Consider the following 24,822-nt stretch of genomic DNA (forward strand, 5'->3'; position numbering starts at 1 on the left):
ATGTAAAGATGTAATGTCTATATATCATTACAGTATAGGATGGTATGTGAGGAGTGGTCTTTTAGAAATTTATGGGAGAAGAAATCACTTCAGTATCTCTAGATTAAGGAATGTCTTTTGGAGGAGATGGCATTTGAACTGGGTTTTGAGGAATAAGTCAGTTCACTGTATTAAAAGAATTGTTTGGACAGTTATTCCCATTTAGGACATTACTGACATTTTGACAGAATGTGAATAAACTTACAAGCGATATTAAAACAAAATCAATAAAATTAGTGGGCAGAACATTTACACCTATGGTTACAGAATAAATATCCTATAGGGAGGAAAAATGGATCAATTGCCTTAGAATTCCACATAAAGCCAGAGTAGATGTATACATATCCTCCTCTAATACTGGGAAAGTTATACTCATATCTAGCACTGATCTATAGTTTGAAAAAGGCAGGGTTGTAGGGGTAAGACCACTGGTCTTGTAGTTTGTGGCCCCAGATTCAAATCTTAGCTGTTTGCTACTCATACAATTTTGTCATTTAAATTCTCTAGACTAGGGGTCCTCAAACTTTTTAAATAGGGGCCAGTTCACTGTCCCTCAGACTGTTGGCCGGACTATAGTAAAAACAAAAACTTTGTTTTGTGGGCCTTTAAATAAAGAAACTTCATAGCCATGGGTGAGGGGGATAATTGTCCTCAGCTGCTGCATCTGGCCTGCGGGGGCTGTAGTTTGAGGACCCCTGCTCTAGACCCTAAGGTCTAAGGGTTTCCTCACTTATAAAAGGGAGTTAGACTAGATAGCCTCTGAGATTTGGGAAGTCTAAACACAGAAGTATTAGAGAATATCATATTTGCTGTCTTTGTATTTATTGCAAATAATCTCTAATGAGAAGGGAATCCTATGAGGAAAGTGCTCTCTAGAATTATTATTTTCCCTGTAGGTTGAAACTCAGGGAAGTTATGTCCAAGTAGCAAGTACCAGAAGCAGTATTTAACGGGTCTTCCTGGCTCCATGGCCAGTACTCTATCTATTACACTGGGTAGCTCCTCATTATGGGATAGGGAGTTGATTAGGGAAGTGTAAAAGGATTGTCTTGGTAGCAGTAAGAGCCCAGTTGAGATTAAGTAACAGATTTGTTACTGCAGGACAGCTAGGTGGCATAATATAATAGAGTATCAGGCTTGGAATCAGGAACTCTCATGAGTTCAAATCTAGCCTCAGACAATTATTAGCTGAGTGACTCTGAGCAAATCGTTTAATCCTATTTGCCTCAGTTTCCTCATCTGTAAAATGAGCTCAAGAAGGAAGTGGCAAACCATTCACGTAACTTTGCCAAGAAAGCTCAAGTTAGGTCCCAAAGAGTCGGACATGACTGAAATAACTGAATAACAAAAAGGCATTTCACAGTTCCTTTTATCTACAGTTAAAGTTTTGTTGAAAGAATTGACTGTAAGAATAACCTTGAAGCCAATTCCTCCCTAGGTTTGCCACCATGCTTCTCACATTGTGACTATCACTAAGGACATGCAAAAACTCCATTGCCGTTAGGGCCATTTCTTTCTCAATCCTTTCCTTCCACTGATTTGGACCCAAACAAACAAAACACTTATGGCTAATTAGCAAATGAATGACCTACATGTGGACTGTGAAACATTAGAAAACATTAGAAACACTGGGAAACTAGACTGTTCTGACCACCTCTAAGCACAACAGTGATTTTCTAAGCAAAAAAGGGGAATGCCCAGAAGGTTACACAAAATATGTAATAACTTTTTAAAAGGCATTTCAGACCAATAAATGTTTGTATCCCTGTTTTATAGCCATGAGGGACAAAGGCAAAGAAAGATTAAGAAGCTGATCTGAGTAGGGTAGATAGGGTAGATAAACAGCTCAGTTGAAATGGAAGAAAGCAAAAATTCTTTTGAGATTCCTTTAGATCAAGGGCAAACACTTTCCATTCTCTGAAAAGATGACATTGCGCATAAGTGATGGACAGCCTAAATGAGAAATTGTTATTTTTTAATACAAAACCAACAGTATTAAAATGGATCAAAAGAGAAGAACAAGAAATTCCCAGGAGTTAAAATTCACCAACAATGCACTTGACTGCCTTGGGAGATCTTCTGCTAAGGATACTGTCAAAGGCTTTCATATATTGAGAGGTGGGAGGAATTCTTAAGATCATCTGATTCAATCAATGTATTTTTATAGTTGGAGAAAGGTAGCCTCAAAAAAATTAAGCAAGTTTCCTGAAGGAACATAGTGAGTTTGTAGTTGAACTGATTAAGAATAAACAGTCTTGTGATTTCCAGTCCAGTTTGATTCCACAAGATTTTGCTGAAAATCCATCATATTTAGCTTTTCTCTCCCCATTGGGAAGAGCTAAATGCTCCCTCATCATTTGCAATGTAGGAGGATTGGGCCTGCCATTTCATTAGTATAGGAAACTCTAGGAATAGAGAATTCCTATTGAAGAACTTCTGCTATTAATACAAATAAGTGTCTTTTCTATGACTTAGTGTTTTAGAGTTCCCGGGACAGTGAAAAGTTAAGTGACCTCCCTGGAGTCACATTACCACTATATGTCAGAGACAGTACTTGAATCCAGATCTTTCTGATCTCGAGGTCAAATCTTTCTCCACTATTCATTATATCGTATTTCCCCAGGGGCCATTATTTTCCTGGGGAGCATCATAGCTCAGGTCAATAAGAAAAAAAGAAATTAGCCTTGTTGGGTATTAAGTGGAAAGCACCCCCCAAAATAGTCCAAAGAGAAATTATGACTGTTAATAACCAAAAGGAAAGACAAGTAAAAAAAAAGGCAAAGCACCTTTCATATGTGAATTAGGCACTGGGCTTAGTGATGCAGACACAGGACCACATAGAACACAACTTTTACCCTTATTTGGTAGCAATATTCAGGCTTACCTCTCTCAGTCACCCCCTCAAAAGGCTGCTTTGTCCATCAAATATGGTGCCCTCTCCAACAATGATTCTTTTATTATCAGAGAGCATGATCCCTCTGTAACTTTCTTTGTTATCACCTTACATGGAAGACTGAAAATGAGAAAATGAGAAATTGCCTTCTTATTCACGAGTTTCTTTACAGTATTTTATGCAATAGAAACCTATTTTTGAAAAATTTGCTATCATGAAACTGATTTTTATTAAATGCTGTGTTGAATTTTTATAGGCACACATTTCAAAAATAATAGACATAATAATAGCTAATATGTTTATATGGTATTTCACTATTTGCACAATGCTTCAAATATGTAGAAGGTGTGCTCAGACTATTTACCCTGTCAGGGAAGTGTCCATCATCTCAAGACTTACAGAGCTAATAAAAGATTTGGGGTTCCCCTAACAGGGAGATTTATAGTAGGGGTTGCTAAGATTTTGTAGACGTGTATCTTCACTCCAAGTCCAGCACTCCTTCAACAAAAAAATCAACGAGAAAATTGAATTTGATTTGGAGCATTTGTCTTTATAAGCAGAATTCCAGGAAAGTATCTCTAGTGTTTTAGATATTGAAGAGTCCCTGAATTTCAAACAAAATAATGAGTCAAGCTGAAGTAAATTTCAGAAAAGCTGGAAACTTGCCTTGCCTCTTTATCCAGCTTTTTCTTCTCAGTATTCTTCCTTCTATCTTGTATGTCTGATTCCTCATTCCATGATAGAAAATAGGCATGATTACCACAGATTGATGGAAAACATCAGCCCTAAAGTAAACCGCCACATATGTGTCATAAAAGAAAGTAAATAAGAGATAATGAATGTCATGATGACATTTTATCACCTTTCTGAATTCCCTTAGAAGTTGAAAGATAAATTAGCCATGTGAATAAGCTGTCTGCATCCTCAGAGATTCTTGTACTTTCATATCACTGACCTAAAGTTTTAAGTGAATGGTTTCATAAACAAATTCAGTCTAATGCAGTTTAGGAAATCAATTTAGAAGGTTCTTTCAATATTAGAGGAAAACGGTAATTCTCATAGAAAAAAATTGTGTGACCTAAACCAACTATTCATGCTAACATAGGTCTGCTAGCCCAAGGGCTAAAAGAAATTAAACTCTGTTTCTCCTTCTGATGACTTTAAATTTTTTTACTTGAGAATTTCTATGTGAGAGGAAACTGTGAATGTGTTTCCTGTAGGCAGACATTTGTATTTTCTTACTTTCCAGATGTGAAGAGCAGCAAGAGAATTGATATAGTTAGGGCATGCAGGAGTTTTCATCTCCACTGAACCATGGAATCATAGAATGTAGAGACCCTTCTGGGACTTTAGATGTCATCTAACCCAAACCCTTCATTTTTTAAATGGGACCCCTAATTTTCCTTAGGCATATCAAGAGGAGCTGCAATGAAGGCAAAAACTTATAATTTATTTGAGCCAGAAAGCCAGCCATCTTCAGTCAGTTGAGATGGAAGATGAAATGTTTATTAACTTGTATCCAAAAGATTATAGCACCTAACAAAATACTTTGCATTTAGAAAGTATTCAAGAAATATTTATTCTATAAATTTGTTGATTCAAGTCTTTGAAAACACTGCACTCCTAGCTTAAAAAAAATCTCTATAAGCATTATAGCATGTACTCTGGAGAAAACACCATGGAAGCCAACATTGTATCATTACTTTTTCCAGGAGGGATAATCTTTTTTAAAAATTACTTCTCAGTTGGTTTTTGGATACGTCTATAGCCATGTCATTGTTTTTTGTTTGAAGTTTTGGATTTTAGGATTGTCATTTCAATTGCCATTCTTTGTATGAATAGTTGAGTCAAAAAGGTTACGATGATGGTGGTGATGATGATGATGATGATGATGATGTGTCTACTTAATCTCTGAGAATACTCACTCTTAAAAGAGTTAGCATAGCAGTATTTTTTTTTAATTTTTTGATGGTATAGTTTTCAAAGCCATATTTATTCCTGAATAAGTAAAATTATACCCCAATCAGTCTTTGATTTGTTCAAATTGATGTTTTTATCACTCATTGAGGAAACATAGGTTTGGTTACAATCTCATGTTTGATAAAACTTTCAGTTCCTATTTAGATATTCCTAGTCATTGTTATCAGGTATATCAACTTCATTGCCCAAACATTTATACAACTTAAATGCAATTTCAGAGTCACAATCTATGTCATTCCCAGTCATTGACATGTTCTGTTTTCTCCTTCCAACTACCAAGGAGGTAGAGGTTGATAACTGATCTAATGGGATTATTTGTTCAACTTTATGCCACAGAAGTTCCTATGGAAGCAGAGCCAAGTTGCAACCAAGATGAGGCCCCTGGGAATTTACTCCAGAGGAGTAGCTTCTTCCTGTGGCCATCTTAGATCCCTGGTTTTATGCCTCAAGCTTTTTCACTAGCCTATTAAAGGGTCCATACTTCCTTATCCAGCCCCTACTCCAAGAACTCCCTGGCTATAGGACTCCCACCTGCATTCCTTCCCACCCCAAACACCCACAGGGAATGAGGAGAGAGGAGGAAACATAATATGTCTGGGGAGTAGACTGCTCCTTCCCCCAGATGTAGTTGGACTGTTTTCTGCTACTACTGTCAGAATCCATGGCAAAATGTTCTGTCCACAGCTCTCCCCCTTGCACTGATCTCTGTACTACCCCTGATATAAGTGGAAGGATTTATCAGGGAGGTAGAATTTCCATGAATTGTGTCAGACATTTAAACAGAAAGAGAAGTAAAATATCATGGACTAGTGTAATCAAATAAGCATTTATCAAGCACCTGATATATCCTGGACTTAGCTGTGTTTACATAGTTGCAAAGTGGTTAATACACATTATCTCATTTAATCCTCATAAAAACCATCCTAGATAGGTGCTATTATCCTTCTGCTTTTACAAATAAGGAAATTAAGGCTCAGAGAAATAAGTTAGTAAGTGAGTATATGACCATATGACACAAGCCTGAAATTCTGCTCATTCAGAAGTGATTCCACACCATTGGGACCATATCACACTGACACCTTAATACTCTGCCAAGTATAGTTATGAGCCTCAAAAGATATGGCTTGTGTCTTGAAGAGTTTTACAATCTACTTATACAAAACTGGTGTATGTGAAACAAAAAGAATCAAATATTTAATTATGTGATGTTGACTGTAAATGTAATATTGTTGAAGGAAAGTAGAGAAGTAATAGAGTGAGATCCTTCGATATGGTGAGGGTTAAACAAAGTCTTCATTGATGAGTAAAATTTGAATAGGTGAAAAAGGGAAAGAGTATTTTCAGCTCAAGGAAGAGCTTAAATAAAGGTGTGAAGGTAGGAATGAGTTTGTGGAGGATAATGAGACTAGTCCAGCTAAAGCTGGGGAGTATGTATTTGAGAAATATTGGAAGGAGAGGAAAATATGTAGCCAGGTTATGAAGGGCTTTGAAAGTCAGGCAAAGGAGTTGGACCTGATAAGGCAAGTAAATGAAGGCTGTTTCTAGCTTCTTGGGCAAAATAATAACATTAAGAAAAACATGTTTTAGAAAGATTTGTTTGACAGTGGATAGATAAATCAGGAAAGTAACTGGAGGTAAAAAGATTAGCCAGAAGGCGTCGATTTTTTCCTGAGCACAAATACAGTATGCAGAAAATTAAGGAGGGGAAGAGCACTGACAATTGGGGAAATCAGGAGATGGCCCCTACATTGAACCTTGCAAGAAAACAGGGATTGTGAAAAACTAAGATAAAGAGAGTGTGTTTGTGAGTTGGCAGGTGGCTTGTGAAAATGGACAGGAGAAGGAGGAGTCAGGGAAGCAGCTTGACCAGATATGGCCAGATTATTTAAAATAGATTTCCTGAAAGGAGATAATATGGAATGTCTAGGGGCTAAATTCTAGAGAGTTTTAAATACTAAGATGAGGAATTTGTTTTTTATCCTAGAAATTGGAGGAAGCCACTAGAGATTTTTGTTTGGGATAATCAGACCTACATTAGTTATATAATGGTGTGCGTGCGAGTGCGCTCGCTCTCTCTCTCTCTCTCTCTCTCTCTCTCTCCCTCTCTCCTTCTCTCTCCTTCCCTTCCTGCTCTCTTCTCAGCATTCCTTCTCCCTCCCCCTTAAAAAACAAAAAAACTCTTCAAGTGAAATCAGAAGAAAGAAGGGAAAGAGAGATTCCCACTGGCCTGATTGGGGTGTGAGATCTCTGGCTCCAACAGAGCAGACCTTTGCCCCACTCCACCCTCCTGCCTGTGTGTCCAGCCCTGATGGAGCTGTCTTCCATCCATCTGTGCTTGAGTACCACATGTCTGTTCCCAGTCCCCGTGTGTCCTCGAACAGTGTGCCAGGCACCCTCTCTCCACAAGTACTGGCCCTCCTTTTTGCTTATTCTCTTCCCTCCCTTCTTTCCTTCCATCTGTGGGCAAATTCACGTAACATAAAAATTGCTTTATGTAGAAGTCTGCAGAATGGTACACTTAGATAAAGTGAGAAGTATCTGTAATTGGTTGAAGTTCATGATAATGGCAGAAAATAAATCACTGGATGGGGTTGAGGGTGGGACAGTAGAAGAAGTGGCAAGTAGGTTATGATTTGAAAGGAGGAGTAGTCGGGTATATGACTGATGTCGGCTCAGAGGTCCTCATCTCCAAAGAAAGCAAGAAGCTTTGAGGTCAACAAAGACTTATTTATGTGGCATTTTAATGTTTGTAAACAGCCCAGCAAAGTACAAGTGTTCCCACTTTACAGGTGAGGAAAGTTATGAGGTGCAAAAATAGCTTCTTCTTGATCCCATATTCATTAAATATCCGAGGTAGGAGTCTCTTTACCCTCTATTGAGCACTATTACTTATTATTCTATTCAAACTATGCCAGACTGGCTCCCTGGGGGATCATCAGTAGGAGTCCTGAGGAGGGGAATGGAATAGAGAATAGAATGTAAGCCAGCCATTAAGGTGAGGTAGTGAAGTAGAAGTCAGTCCCGGAGAACGGGTGACAACACACGAGTGCGTATCCATCTTCCAAAGATCCTGGAGAACACAACCTGTGGTGGACGGTGAATGGTGGAAGGGCTCTTGTGACTGGGTGCCAGCTGAGGGCAGCAGAGAGCTGCCATCCAAACTCCCTTGACTGAGCCAGGAACTGCTAAGTGGTTTCCATAAAGCTGGGCTTCCATGAAAAGCCCTGAGTTTGGAGTATCGTCTGAACAGCAAAGATGGCAAACCACCTTTGTCTCTCAAAAGGACCCAAGACTGACCTGTGAGGGTTCTGACTTCTGACTCAGGGGAAGGAGGGACATACATCTTCTTTGACCACAAATATATTAGAAGTTCTGATTGCTATGAAGTGTTTTGCTAGAAACCATTTTTTAAAATTTGAAGTGATTTTTTTGTTAAGGACCATGCCTAAGTGTGAAGGGGTGGGTTGGTTCTCCGAAAGCCCTTGACCTGGACCTATATATTTACTGAGGGGAAAATTGGTCAGTAGTAAACTATCAAAATATTTTGCTACCATTTACCAATATTTAGGGGAGATGTTCCTGGGAAGGTCGGTTCCACAAATGAGTAAAAGGTACTAAGAAGTAAAGAAAGTAAAGAGAAAAAGTAAAAGGAAGAATTAAAGATCACTGTTGAGTTTTTACATTTGAGTGATAGGAAGAATAGAAGTGACACAAGTTTAAAGCAGGGGAGGGCATGGAGGAAAGGGATGGGGTTCCATTGTGGTCATGCTCCATGGGGATGGCTTCCAAATATCCAAGTAGCAATCAGAGACCAGAAGCTGACTAGTTCAATCTGTATGGAAATAAGAATCCTTTCTGTGCCATAAGTGACCCTCAGCTATTGTTAGAAGACCTTCAGTGAGACTGAACCCACTCTTATTGAGAGCTAGTCCATTGCAATTTGAAAGAGCTTTAATTGTTGGGAAGTTGTTCCTTTCATAAAACCTCTATATATCTCCTTGCATTTTCCACTGATTGACCTTTGCCTCTGTTTTGTTTTGATTTGGTTTGGTGTGGGGGAGTGGGAGTTGATTGGGATCTATATTTACTGGTGTAGAAACTCTTAACAAAGATTTTTTTCTCTACCAATGCCTATTAGTAAGCACCTCTTATGCAACTTGTAACCTTACAGAGTTGCCTGGGGCACTGAAAGGTTCTTCAACTTGCCCATGCATGTGTCACAGCCTTGTGTACCTTGTTTCCAGCTGTATTGAGAGGTGATGTAAGATTCAGGAGAATGAACACTGAGAAAAGATCCTTTCAGTCATTGAAATTCAGTTCTGTTCAAAAAGACGCATTAAACATTCATACAAAAGGCATTGAACTGGACAATGAGGATAAAAAGACAAAGATGGCAGTTCTTGCCCTTAAGGAGTTTGCAGTCTATTTCTCCATGTGACACATGCAATGTTAGGCACTGAAGATACAAATAAAAACAGCATATATCCTGCCCTCAAGGAGCTTCTGTTCTACTGGGATTGGGGGTTAATGTGATAGCAGAATGATATTTTCTATGGAGGTTAGATACTACATTCAGTACATAAGATGAAAATCAGAGAGTCAAAATCACTTTGAAATAAATGTTAAATATATTGGATTATTTGCCATCTAGGAAAGGAGGGGTGGGGGGAAGGGAGGAAGAAAAATTTGGAACACAGGTTTTACAAGAGTGAATGTTGAAAACTCTCTGTATATATTTTGAAAATAAAAGGCTATTATTTTTTAAAAATTGATGTTAATATTTAACATGTATAGGACTGCTTGCCATCTGGGGGAAGGGGTGTAGGGAAGGAGGGGAAAAGTCGGAACAGAAGGGATAATGTAAAAAATTACCCAGGCATGGGTTCTGTCAATAAAAAGTTATAATTATTAAAAAAAAAAAAGAAAATTTTAAAAATTGATGTTAAATTACTTTTAAAATAAAATTTAGTATCTTTAAGTCATTTTAGCTGAGAAGAGGCAAGAATCTCTTTCAAAGAAGACAATTTGACCAATATTAGGCATACCCCAAGAGAAGTCAAAGATAAAAGGAAAGGGCCATATGTGGACCATATGTACAAAGGATAGTTATAGCTGTAAACTCTCTTTTTAACAAAAAACTAAGAGAGTGTCCACGAATTGGGGGTTAGTTGAACAGCTTTGATATATAAATGTGATGGAATATTGTGTGTAAGAAATGATTCAAGGGAAAACCTTGAAAGACTTGTATGAATTGATGCAGAAGAAAGTGAGCAGAACTAGAATAGTTTAAACATTAATTACAATAACATAATGGAAAACTACTCTGAAAAAAATATTGTTATAGTTTGTCCTTTGTTCTCGAAGAAGACCATGCCATTAGGGAGGTGATGTCATGACATGCAAGTGAATTGGATTGAAGTGAGAGAGAGCTGGGCAAAGTCATGGGTCTCATTTTCTCCCCCGGAGCTATTTGGGTCCAATGGCAAGATATAGATCAGGACAAAGAAGATGGCCCCAGATGTGTGGGAGACCTTGGCCTTTTTCAGTGATCAAAATTTACAGTCCTTGGGCAGAGTATCCTCAGGTAGTGATATGATACTCTATGTGGACAGAAGAAAGGGAAGGGAAAGAAGGAAAAAAAGAAAAGAAAAAAGCAGTTTTTTTATTCAACTGGCTAGTTCCAATTGAGTCCCCAGTAGGCAGCTCCTACTCCTACTCACAGGGGTTGTTGTTTTTCCTTCATTCTCAAAGAGGATCATTAAGAATTCTGATCATAGCAGTGATCAGTCATTATTCCAGAAAACTGCTGATGGAGTATGCTTCCCACCTCTTGGCAAAGAGATAATGGACTGACATGCAAAATGAGACATTCATTTTTAAACTTGGTCAATGCAGAATTTGTTTTGCTCTCCTATATTTATTTATTATAAAAGAAGGCTTCTAATTTTTGCTAAGGAGAGTTAGAAGGTAACATTGTGATAGTGATGTTAAAAAAGGATGAAAAGAGTAGCTGTGCAACATTTAAAAGTACAGAGTGAAGAAAGAAACTAAGTTCAGAAGGGAAGAAATAGGCAGGGCAGTGTTGGTGTCAGTATCTTAGATTGAATAAAATTCTTAAATTGAACAAAAATAAGAAATAGAATTACTACTTCATTAATATAAGGCACTCCCAGGTGAGGAAACTCACTCTACCAATGTCAGTCCACATCCCCTCTGCAACTTCTAAGCTTAGCAAGTTGCCTAGAGCTGAAAGGTTAAGTGATTTGCCCTGAGTTACTTAGCCATTCTGTGTTAGATGAGAGAAATTCAGGTCTTCCTGACTTCAAAGCTAGCTCTCTATTTATTATACCCTCCTACTGCATACTGCATTTATAGTGTGTATATTTTATATGTGTGTGTGAATTTATATATATAAGACTATATATATTAGTTTTGTAGTTTCATGTAGTTCTCTTTCTGTTATTTGTATATGGGCATTCATATGTAGGTATTTAGTTTATATTTAATGACTATTTGTGTCACAGAGCAGATGGATCTGAGTTGGTTAGTATGGAAAAATGGAATGTAAATTTTATTTTTCACTATACCCAGCTAAACTCGGATAAATCAGATAGACCAACTAGGAGTTCTCAAATGGAAGGAAATTAAAATAGGTAAAGGTTTAGTTGACTGGAAAACTGATAATTAGGGGAAAATAGCACTGAAAGGGCTTTGCACATCAATGTAATTACATTACAGGGTGATCAAACCACCCCCTGTTTCTTCCTAATTTACTATGAGGCAAGAAAGGGCACCAGAAAGTCATAGCAGCAACCTTGGATCTCCCCGGGAGTACCAGGAAGACCCACTAAACCATTCCCTCTGGTGACTTGCTCCAGACTAAATAAAATGAACATACTGAGGATAATGAAGTGGAGTTTCTAGACTCAATCAACAGAACAAGATGCTCACACTGCCACAGTCATAGGAAACAACTAATAGCTATTGTAGCAGCAACAAACCCGAGCATCCCTTCTCAAGTTTATTTCAAGCATAAGCTTTAATCAATAGAATGAGGGCAAAGTTGCCTCACTATTAAGATTTCTTTATCCCTTTGCTCCTTCCCCTTCACATTTTTTTTCAGTAATACAAATGATATAACTCCATTGTACAGAGATAAATTACAACCCATTTGAGGAGAGGAAAGAATGATAATGGAGGGGGTACTTGAATCTTGAAGGAAACTGGATTCTAAAAAGTTGAAAAGATGAAGAGCAAGTGTATTCTAGACAGATGGTAGAAGCACAACTGGAGGAAGAAGAAGTTGAGGAAGTGAAGAAGGTAGACAGCCTGTACAAAAGCATGGAATCAAGAAATTGAATTTTGAGGCCCAGGAACTAGTAAGAAAATTTGGCTAGGATTTAGAATATGTAAATAGAAGCAATAAAAAATCAGCCTAGAAAGGAGAGGATGGCTAGGTACTGTATTTGAAGACATTAAATTCCAGGCTGAGGAATTTTGATTTTATTCCAATAGCAGTAAGAAGTCACTGAAGATTTAGCTTTTTAACTCTTTAGATCATTAGGTCCATTCATAACTAGTTGATCAACCAGACCCCCAGCGTGGTCAATAATGATTTGATGTCAGCTTGGAAGAGGGTTTCTATAGTAGAGTTCCCTGAGGGTTTGTGATTGGTCCTGCACAGTTGATCTTTGTTATCAGTGACTTGGATAAATACATAGACGTTGTGTTTATCAGATTTGTCAGTTGATATAAAGCTGGGAAGGATGATACAATCAGATTCCAAAATGATCCTAACAAACTGGAACTCTGCATGTGCACTAAATCAAATTAAGATGAAATGTAATAGGGCTACATATATAGTATTTTACTTGGGTTCAAAAGATCAACCTTTACCAGTACAGTATGTAGAAGACATGGGCTAGACAGTAATTCATCTTATCTAAAGGTTTTTAGTGGGCTGCAAGCTCAATATGAGTCAACAGTGTGATGTAGTAGCCAAAAAGTAATGCATTGTTAGGTTCCATTAAGAGAGGCATAATATCCAGGACTTGAGGTTAAAAGACCTGCTGCACTGTACTAAAATGGTTCTCTCCATGGTTACTAATGATCTTTTAACTGCTAAATGCAATGGCATGGTGGTATAATGGGGCTGATCAGATCATATCTGGAGTATTATACTCAGTCCTGGGTACCACATTTCAGCAGAGATAGTGACACACAGGAGAACATCTAGAAGATGGTGAATTGCAGTGCTATATATGGATCAATTAATAATGGGAAGTGAGAATATTTAGCCTGGAGAAGAAAAGGTTTAGGAAAGAATATGAAAACTATCCTTATATGTTAGACACATTCTTCTTGCCCCCAAAAGAAAAAAAAAAAGAAGTTATGTTTGTAAGTTGCAAAGAAGAAAATTAAGCCCTAATATAAGGAAAGTAATAGAGCTAACAATTAGAACAATAAAAAAGTTCAATGGGCTGATTTACTAGGTACTTGGTTCTTCATCACTAGTTATCTTCAAGCAAATACTAAATAAACCATTTTATGAGTATGTTTTAGAAGGTATATGCATGTATATATGTGTCTGTGTATGTATGTGTGTGTATATATATATATATATATATATATATATATATCCTTCAGACTTGGAGATTCTGTGATTCAATTGGTAATATAGGACTGAAGTTCTGGAAAGAGATTAAGTTGATAAAAATATGTACACATGTACACAAAAAGCACATATACATACATACATATGAATAATCTGCATACTGATGATAACTGAATTCAGTGGATTTAATGAGATCATCAATAGAGAAGACAAGAAGACCCAGAACAGATCTTGTGGTAATTCCTGTTCTTAGTGAATTGGACATAGAAGCTGATCTACCAGACCAGATTAAGAAAGACTGGTCAGACAATAGAAGGAGAACCAGGAAAAATTATTGAATTTTTATTTTTATTTTGGTAGCTTGATTATGATCTTACAAATGAAACATGAGAAAGTAATTAAATAAAATTATCCAAAGGTAATGATTAATGAAGTCATTATTGAGTAAAAAAGGTATAAGAGGTTAATTATTTAAAGGGATCTAAAAAAACTGGGAGGAGCAAAGGTGAAGAATTGAATTGATCTCAGATAGACTAAATGCTTGACCTACAGGAGAACTAGTGTATTTAGAGACTGCAAAAATATGAAAAGCAGTGGGAAACAAACAGGAAGGGGTAATATGCCTAAAATAATCACTAATTACCACACACAGGTTGGTGAATAGAGAGCTTGACTCCTCTGGAGTAAGGGAGCACTGAACTCAGTCCTGCCTCTGACACTTAAGAACTGAGAGATTTGACAAGTTACTGTACTTTCAGTGTTCAAAGGTAACTCTTTAAAATTATAAATCACAGATAAGGTGCATTCTGCATCTACATCAAAAAGGATTTTTTTTTCCACAGGAAGTTTTTTGTCTTCCTTTCACTAAGGAATGCTCTTGAAATAATCTGATTTATAAAATTTAAGTCATTCCAAACTTTCTCCAGGCTTATTTATTTTCATTTACTGAGGCTTTTATCCTATGAAATGATTCTGCTTATACACTTTAGTCATCTTCCATAATAATTTTGCAAATAAACTTGAAACCAAAACTTAGTGTTCTCTTTGTTTTCTCAATCCTTTGATTCATTTGTTTGCTGGCTGAGACAGTTTCTGGGCCTTATTGGCTTGCTCATTTTTGGTTATTGTTTTTCATCACTTAAGCTTCCCTAATGAATGGTGATGATCAGTAAGTCTTCACTTTTACCCATTTTATATTTTTCAAAATCAACTGCTTCTTTAAATTCATCACTTCTACTTGCACACAGTGTCTTCTCATCTTTGTATTTTCTTCTAATTTGAAGTTCATTTAATTTGTTAGGGGTCTTCTTAGAGTCAGATTCTGAAAATGACTGTCATTTCCCATGTTCCAATTTCTTTCTTTTAATGTGTATGTGTGTGTGTATTTGTGTGTGTGTTCTTGTTCTGTGCTTACAACATTTGGGGGTTTCCAGTTGTCTTCTACAGAAAGTATGCAAAAGTAATCTCATGTCTTTCTTTGGCATCCTACATTTCTTGATGCTGAACCATATCTTTCAATATAGTTTTAACCATTCTTTATTTGCCCACTTTTTCATTGGAGCCAGTGAACATCAAAGTCAACTTGGTTTGAAGGACTTTATCATGGTCAAAAAAATTTATCTACTTCCTTATCCTATGTAATAGATATTGGTGCATAAACTCAAGTTATTTTCACAATGACATTTTTGCTAATGCTAGCCTCAATTATGTAAGGTTAAGTGACCATGTTCTTATTAAGTGACATTTCTAGTTGCCTTTGGGCACAAGATGAAACCAGTTCCATGAACTATAATTTTTCTCTCTCAAAAGAGCCTTTTCTCCAGTACTGTTATTGTGAGCTCATTGAACAACAAATTAGTTTGTATACTCCTAGGGGAAATGAACAATACTTTTCTATCCCTATTCTCTCCATTCTTCCAACATTCTTGCAAAAGTAGAAGATAGCTGCAAAAGATTCAGGAACATTTGGAATTTGTTTCATAGCTTACTGTCAGCAAATAATTTATTACCAAATTGGCTAGTCCAATGGTCTAGACAAGCCATGACAACTTAAAAAAATCTGATTACCATAATGCAGAAAATAATATAAGAGTTAAGAACTTCTGAATATAGATTACAAAATATCAATTGAGAGAATGCCCACCACCAGAAAAACAACCATGGCAGTGACAAGCAATACATTTTGTAAGTAGCCCAGAGGAAGACCTGTAAATATGAAGGAAAGGAAATCAAATAACGCAAGACTATTTCTTATCTATAAGGAACAACAAGCAAGAATGGAATGGCATATTCTAAAGGCAAAGGAGCTCAACTTACTTATAACTTCTTCCCCTCCCCATCAACCCAGATCTAAAATAAAATCAATAATACTAATACTGCTGGCAAACATCTATCAGTCTTTTTCCTTATGTCTCTACTCAACCATTGCTGTAATTTTCCATTCTACTATCCATCTCTCTACTAGAGGGACTGTCTCCCCTTTTGTATTTATATATCTGGAAATTAATACAATACTCATCACATAGAAAGTACTAATAAAAGCCTCTTCATTCTTTCTTTCCTTCCTTACCTTTCTGTCTTTTCTTTCTCTTTTCAGTTTGGGGGAATTTGCCAGCACTTATATGCGCTGGCATAACTTTCAAGTATCCATTGTCATTTCCTTATGGAGGAAATATACTAAATGTATCACCCTACAGTGAACACTTGGCAAGTCTGAAATTCTAAAAGCAACATTATTTTGTGTATATTGCGAGGGAAAAAAGTTATTAAACCTTTAGTTACTAATATGGGTTGTGATTGGGTAATAAACTATATTTCTTACTAGTAGAGTTCTCTTTTAAAAAGGGAGGGGAGGAAATAAGCATTTAAATGCTTACTGTGCATTAGGTACTGTGATAAGAACTTTATAAACATTATCCAAATTCATGTTATAATAAATATTATTACCCCTTCAAATGCTTCTGTTCTCTGAACAGAACACAGTTTTCAGCACACAGTTTGGGAGTGAACTATATTAAGGACCCTCTAATAAATTTCAACTTTAATTATGGAAACACTTTAGCTTAACTCAGTAATAGAAGTTGGAAATGTTTCTATTCAAGCACTCACATCAGAAGGAATCGGAAAAGAAGTAGAGAAAATAATTGTGCCATTAAATTACATTGAATAAATGTTTTCATTTTTCATATTCTCTTTGGTGTTGAAAATATATCCTCCACAAAGTATTTTGCTTTTCCTTTTATACATGTATACATTTTATCATTCTTTTAATTCTTCCACTCATGAACTTTCTTATCTTATTTGAGTGTTTTTAATCAAGTCAATAATTTTCATTTAACTTCTGTTTCATTACATAGCATTTGGTATCTATGCCGACATTTTCACTAAAAACTTAAAGAGCTCTGCCAATAATTTGTAGTCATCATAACAGTCTCTTCTCTGCTGGAGGTTTATTGTGACCCAGAGCCATGAAAAATCTCCAAAGAATGAAGCCCAGGGGTCAAGCTGACAGCAATTTCTCCATTGAGTTACTGCCCACAGCTGCCTAACATTGAGCTGAATGCATCACAGCAAATGCAAAATGAATGTTATCGCCATCAGCTGCAAACATTAGCAGAACTCCTATGATGCATGAATCCTTTGGTGTAGCTCCTATGGTGGATATAATTTTGGCTCAGTATAGTTCTTTTCCTGGAGGATCTTAGTCTGATCTCAGAGAGCATCGATTTGAGTCCATTCCACAGAAGTTTTATTAATCCCCTACTACATAGTACCTAAAAGACTAAGAATATCAAAAATAAACTCAAAGTAATATTTGTCCTCAGAAAGCTTACTGTCTCTTGAAAGTATACAATCTGTACCTATGTTAGTAAATAAATAATTTAAAAAAGAAGAGATCCCTAAGGACATGAAAACATTTGTTTACTATCTACTATGTGCCAGGCCCAAAGCTAGGTATCAGTAAAACATACAAGCAAAAAAGAAAAGAAAAGAAACAGTCCCATGCCTCAAGGAGATTATATTATATTTGAGAAAATCAACACATCCATAAAAACTGAATGCAACATTTAGAGGTTGGGGAAAACCAGATGGCACAGTGAATAGAGCACTGGTCCTGGAATTAGGTGGACCCGAATTCAAATGTGGCACCAGATGTGTAACCCTAGGCAAGTCACTTAGCCCCTTGCCACCCACTCAAAAAAATTGGGGGAGGAGGAAGTTGCCTACAAATGATGGTAATAGAAGGAGGAAGAGGAGAAGGAAGAAACAGCAGCAATGGAGCAGTGGTTTAAAAATATTAACTCATTTTATCCTTAGTCTTGGCAAGTAGGTGATATTATTAGAGGGGAAAACTGAGAGAGAGATTAAGTAACCTGCTCACCATCACACAGATAATAAGTGTCTGAGGCAGGATTTGAATTCAGACCTTCCTAACTTTAGTCCCAAGCTTATTATACATTGAACTACCTAGCTGCCATAATATAAGAAGACATTTCTTAATTTCTCCTTCCTTCGATTTAGGGACACCTCTTTGGTCTTTTTTTTTTTTTTAGTCCTCTGCCTACATCTTACACTATACCTTTTACATGTAACCAGGGCTCAGACTGGCTGCCTCATTGCCAAAAAATAAAAAAGAATTTGAATCCTCACAGTAAATTCTTTAGCAGTCTTGGAAGAGACTGAGGCTGCCATGATCTTTGATCCAGAGGATGGTTTTCTCCAAGCAGAAGATCTTGAGTTGATGAGACAGAGCAAAGGGGCCTTTGGGGCAGTGATTAAGATAGTTGGGAAAGGAGAAGGAGATTGAGAGGGTGGCCTCTCAACAGGGTAGACTTTGGGGACGAGGGTCTGATAATAAATATTGTTTGGAGTTTCTTTGTTTTGTTTTGTTTTGTTTTTTGCTGAGGCAATTGAGATTAAGTGACTTGCCCAGGATCCCCCCAGCCTATGAATGCCTGAGGTCCATCACCCTGTCCATAGTGTCACCTAGCTGCCATCTATATACATAATAAATAGGAAGTAATTAAAAGAGAAAAAGCTCTAAAATTAAAAGGAGTTGGGAAAGGCATACTTAAAAAAGGTGGGACTTTAGTTTGGATTTGGAGAAACGAGAGAAACCAAGAGCTGAAGAAGAGGGGGAAGACCATTTTAAGCCAGACAAAATGCCTGGAGGCAAGAGATGAAGTGTCTTGGTGGATCTGCAGGGAGGCCGGTGTCACTGGCTCAAAAAACAAATCAAGGAGTGAGTAAGGTTTAGAAGACTGGAAAGGTAGGAGCCAGCCTAGGTCTTGCCCCTAAGATTTAACAGAGGATTTTGTATTTGATCGGAGGTGATAGGAAGCCAAAGGAGTTTTATGTAGCAGTAGGATAACATTAGCAGATGTGGAGTTGCATTTTAGTAAATGACTTTGGTGGATAAATGAAGAATGGATTGGAGGTCAGAAAGACTTGATGTTGGCAGACTCATCAACCATGTGAAGTGGTAAGACCTGTATTAAAGTAGTAGTTGTATCAGAGGAGAGAAGGACCAAATAAGCCATTAATCCATGGGGATTTCTTTCTCTACTAGGTTAAGGAATCTTAATAAGACAAAAAAGTTATTAATAAAATCATAACAGCTTATAGTCTCCAGATAAGAAAATTCCAAACATTCATGCAAAAATTTAGATCTGTCCTATTTAAATTCTATGTATTTCTAACTACTAGTCTATGGTGTCTCACCTTTCCCTTACAGACATGCTGTACATATCAATCATGATTGATCATGGATTTGTCACATATACAAACATGTTTTCAATATACAAATTAAAGCAAAAGTTATAACAAACTTGAACAGAAAACAATTGGGATCAAGATAGCTTCTGTTTGCTGGTAAGACTAAGACAGATGAGAAAGAGGAAGTTCCATTAGCCTCTTACAGACAAATATAGGATTCAAGCAATAAAGAATGCAATAAGCCCCAAGCCCATCAGCTCTCCTGATCCTTCCCCAGGCTGGCTTTTTCCAGACCTCCAACTTTGAGAAAAGTGAGAGAAATGCTATCGTTCTCTAGTATTTGGTTTTCCCAGTATAAATGCAAATAGAGCATATATAAATAATATCATTGTTTTAAAAGTTGGTAAAGAATTTGCCTACCTTTACAAGTAGGTGAAGGATGAAACAAACCCCATTTTAAGAATCTGGAGCCAGACTTTCTTAGGCAAAATTATGAAAGAGAAGAATTTTGTCCTAAGCTCCTCCATTCATTCTCTGCCTATTTATCACTCCTCCCTCCCAATTTGTGAGCCAGTTTCTTTGTATTTTCTTCAAGCCTCCAGCACTGAAATCTATTCTATGAACTGAATGTGATAAAATAATTTCTCTACTGGGATTCCCTAAGTGAAAAGAGACTGAATAAATATTTTGACCTTAGGTTGGATCCTTCCCTAAAAATGGAGGGAAAATTACCTTCTACCAATGCATATTCACTTGATTCTAATAGCTTCATAATTAGATTGTTCTGATTACCCAAAAATATTACAGATTCTGTCATAGATCATGTAGTATAGTGATCAGGTATGGTAGGGATCAGGAAGGTCTGGCTTTAAGGATTACCTCTGACACATACTAGCTATGTGACCTTGGACACATAACTCTTTAATCACTAACACCAAAAGTCATTAACAAGTTGTTAATCTACATTGATGAAGGGAGTTCCCTGCGCCAATTAATTTATATGTCTAGTCCAAAAAAAATGGTAAAGCAGAATGATTAATGACTGTTGTCTATTTTCCTAGAAATATACCCATTTACAAAAACTCTCTCTTGTCTGTTGATGGCACCCAGGCTGGAGAATAAGTCTATGAGATTGCTGTTTTCTATCTTATTACTAAAAAGTATTCTTAAAACAAAAGGAAATTGAACTAATAAGTAAAACTAGGAAAAAACAATAAAATAAAATAATTCATTTGATTTTAAAAAAAAGAAAACCAAATTATCAGTATTAAAATAAAAAGGGTGTCTGTACCACCAATAAAGATGAAATTAAAGCAATTATCAAAGCTATTTTGCCCAATTATGAAGTAAAACTGACAATACAGATGAAGTGGATGAATATTTACAAAAAATATAAATTACCCAGATGAACAGAAGAAGAAATATTAGGTAAGTTAATATAATAAAAGTGATAATGCTATTTAAATTAATTTTGTTATTCAGAGCCATGCCATTCTACCAATGAATTACTCTGTAGACCTAAAAAAAAGAAAAAGAAAAAAATTCATCTACAAGAGAAAAGATCAAGAATGTCAAGGAAATAAAAGACAAAAAAAAAGGAAGAATGTGTATCCACACCAAATTTTAAGCTATTATAGAGTAATCATCATCAAACCAATCTGGTACTGCCTAAGAAATAGAATGGTGAATAGTGGAAGAGATTAGGCATTCAATACATAGTACTAAATCATCATAATGTATTATTTGATTAAACCCAAAGATATAAGCTTTGAGGGCAAGAACTCACCATTTAACAAAAATTCCTGGAAAAACTTGTTGGCAGAATGGTCTAAGCATAGACCAACATCTCATACTATATACCAAAATAAGGTCAAAATGGGTAAATGAACCCATTAAACTAATGAACCATAAACATAAAGGATGATATAAAGTAAATAAGGAAGCACAAGAAATTTTACATATAGAACTATGGATAAAAGAAGAATTTATGACTAAACAAGAGGAAGAGAGGATCACAAGAAGTAAAATGGATAATTTTGATTGCGTGAAGTTATAAAAGGTTTTGCCACAAACAAAACTAGTATAGCCAAAATTAGAAGGAAAGCAGAAAATTAGTGGGTAGGGGGAATTCAAGAAAAGTTAAAGATAGGGAAATGAGCCAAATTTATTTTTTAAAAAAAGTCATTCCTCAATGGATAAATGAGATATATCACTAAAGGATAATAAGAGGGCAAGTAGATGGCACAGTGGATAGAGTACCCAGTGTCAAGTCAGGAAAACTCATCTTCCTAGGTTCACATCAGTCTTAGATACTTATCAGCTTTGAGATCTCCAAGCAAATCATTTTATCCTGGTTGCCTTAGTTTCCTTATCTATAAGCTGAATTGGATAAGGATATAACTAACTTCTTTTGTATTTTTGCCAAGAAAACCCCAAATCGGGTCACAAAGAGTCAGACGTGATTGGAAAATCACTGAACAACAACCATAAAGGACATGAATAGGCATTTTTCAAAAGAAGAAATCAAAGCTATTTATAATCACATGAAAAAAATACTGTAAATCACTGATGATTAGAGAAATGCAAATTGAAATAACTCACATCTATCACCTCACATCCATCAGATTGACTAACATGAAAGAAAAGGGAAAAGGCAAATGCTAAGGAAGATGTAAAAAAAGAGGGATATGATGCATTGTTGATAAAGTTGTGAACTAGTCCAACCAATCTGAAAAGAGTAGTTTGAAACTATACCTTAAGGGCTATAAACTGCTTGTCATTTGACCCAGCAATACCTCTATTAGTGGTCCATGTCCCAAATAAATTAAAAAAGGAAAGGAAAATGGCCTCTATGTACAAAAATATTTATAGCAGCTCTTATGGCATCAAAGAATTAGAATTTGAGGGAATGCTGATGATTTGAGGTATGGCTGAACAAACTGTGATATATGATTGTAATGGAATATTATTGTGTTATAAGAAATGAAAAGCAGGATGGTTTCTAAAAAAAATCTGGGAAGGCTTATTTAAACTGATGCAAAGCAAAATTAACAGAACAAGGAAATTATTTTACACAATCACAGCAATATTATTAGAATGAGCAATTGTGAAAGTCTTGCTGTTCTGATCAACATAATCATCCATGGCACTTTCAAAGAATCCATGATGACAAATATTACCACCTCCAGAAAGAACAGAAAAACAGAGTATAAATCAAAGCATACTTTTTTCTAAACTATCCTTACTTTTCTTGCTTTTTACTATTTTTTGTTCAATATGACTAATATGAAAATATGTTTTGCATAGCTTCACATGTATAATTGATATTATATGGTTTGCTTTTTCAACAGGTGGACAAAAGATAGGAGGGAGGGAGAGAATTTGGAACTCAAAAATTTTTAAGTGAATATTTTAAATTAATTTAAAATAAAGATAGATATCTTCCCCCCAATTTTTTTTAAAGTATTACTCCTTCTTTGTGAATATTTAATTAAGGATACTTTTTGTTTTTTTTCTCTCTTATTTAATATTTAGGTTATAAATATATTAGGAATTTTTTTATTTTAACCATTCAAATGAGAAAAGTGAATTTTAAAATGTCTTTTCTCTAAGTCAGTTGCATATTTTAATTAAGTAGTTTGCATATTTGGATTATTTTTAAACAAATAGAGCAAAGTACAAATTGAACCCAATTTTTAATTGCTTAGGAATTTTCACCTTTGCCTTATGTTTCCCCAATTTGCATTTTTTTATTGATATAATACAGTGATTGAAAAAATTCAAGTTCCTTAGACTTCTAAAAGCCAGATGCAATCCACCTTTTCAATCTTTCCTCACTGCTTCCAAAGTATACTTTTTCTGTTCTCTTTGTATAAGTATGTATATCTGTCTATCTTTTGTTTTCCTTATTTCTAATTATATTCCTTGATTTTTTTAACATTCCCATATCCCCTGCTTGCAATGCTCTCTTCTTTCTGTACGTATTGAAATCCTTTAAGTCTTGACTCAGCTACTTCTTTCATGAAGTCCTAGCTGATCCATACTACTAAAAGTGATTTCCTCATGATGAATTCTTAAAAACTTACTATATTGGATTTTCTTTATATATTTTATATTCCTTAGAAGATGGCAAAAATTTATTCAAATTGTGGTTAAGGCTGCAAGGTAGCACAAAATAGGCCTGGAGTAAGGAAAATTCATCCTCTCGAGTTCAAATTTGGCCTCAGACATTTACTAGCTCTATGACCCTGGGCAAGTTACTTCATTCTTGTTTGCCTCAGTTTCCTCATCTGTAAAGTGAGCTGGAGAAAGAAATGGCAAACCACTTCACTATCATTGCCAAGAAAACCCCAAAGAGGTACAAAGAGTCAGACTGACTAAAAATGACTGATCAAAGGCAAAAAAAGTAGATGGCAAAGTCCTTGAAAACAGAGATCACATCTTATTTGTCATTGTAGTTCTCATATACTCTGGCTACAAAAAATGATTGTAGAATCCATTTTTAAGTGTTTGACAACCCTATCTGAGCCAATCTTGTGATCTTAGTTGAAAAAGTCAAGATATTTATAAGAATTTATTTTAATCAGCTAAAAATCTATTTCAAAATGCATCATTAAGATAATACTTATACACCAAGAATGAAAGTTGATGGTAATGTTTTGTTGGTGCCATTACAATAAAATTTGCAAATAATTCAGTTCAACAAGTGCTTTTTCCAAATCTTTGTCATTGCAGTAGTTATCATGCACACTAATGAAAAAAAAACATACAAAAGAAACTGAGGACGGATGTTTCTTCTTTGTCAAAAAGAGATAAGAAAATTTTACTCAACATAATTTTCATGCTATTTCAGCATCTGATCGACTCCCTGAGAAAGAAAACCTTGAAGAAAATACTCATTTCTTTTGTTCCCCATGAAATATAAAAATATCAAGCAATGAGAAATAATTGTTATCAAGCCAATTGATTTTTAAAATATACCATGAAAGTAGGTGGAAAATACTACCAAAGCAAACTGTTTTTGTTAATTTCCTTAAAACTTCTTTTTTTTTTAAGGATGCCAGACAATTTTATGAAGAATATAAAGAAACAAAACTGAAGGAAAAAGAAGATGCCTTGGCTAGAGCTGAATTTGAAACACTTCAAAGTGAGTCTTAACCATTGTCTTTTTTGTGGTGAACCATATTCCTCAAAAAAAAAAATCCACTTAAATGATATAAAAATGTAATTTTGTTGGCTTTTTTGATATAGAAATACAAAGAAACAAAATGTTCATATTTCCTTATTGACCCCAATTAAGGTCACTTTTCTCTTTTTAAAATTCACTTTTATTGCATTTTTCTATTTTAAATTCTCTCCTTATCTTTCACCTCTTTCACCCATTTGAGTAGACAAGAAAAATAAACCTATTACAAATATATTTATAGTCACACAAAATAAATTCCTACATTATTCATTTCCAGAGAGAGAGAGAAGACATTAAGTTTCAATCTGCCCTCTAGGTCCATCAGTTATCTATCTGGAGGTAGATAACATGTTTCATCATAAGTACATTGAAATAATGGTTTGTCTTTGTATTTAT

The 24,822-nt window shown here is 35.7% G+C and overlaps 1 protein-coding gene across 1 annotated transcript in view; it reads left to right on the plus strand.

Annotated features, from left to right (window-relative positions):
- Positions 1–24,822, plus strand: part of DNAJC1 (DnaJ heat shock protein family (Hsp40) member C1) — a 243,616-nt gene that overhangs the window by 109,305 nt on the left and 109,489 nt on the right. The window contains exon 7 of the mRNA XM_003771883.3: positions 24,297–24,387. Coding sequence (XP_003771931.2) covers positions 24,297–24,387 — 91 coding nt within the window. The remainder of the gene's footprint in view (positions 1–24,296; positions 24,388–24,822) is intronic.

This window comes from Sarcophilus harrisii, chromosome 5 (assembly GCF_902635505.1).
Source record: "Sarcophilus harrisii chromosome 5, mSarHar1.11, whole genome shotgun sequence".
In the NCBI taxonomy this organism is placed as follows: domain Eukaryota; kingdom Metazoa; phylum Chordata; class Mammalia; order Dasyuromorphia; family Dasyuridae; genus Sarcophilus; species Sarcophilus harrisii.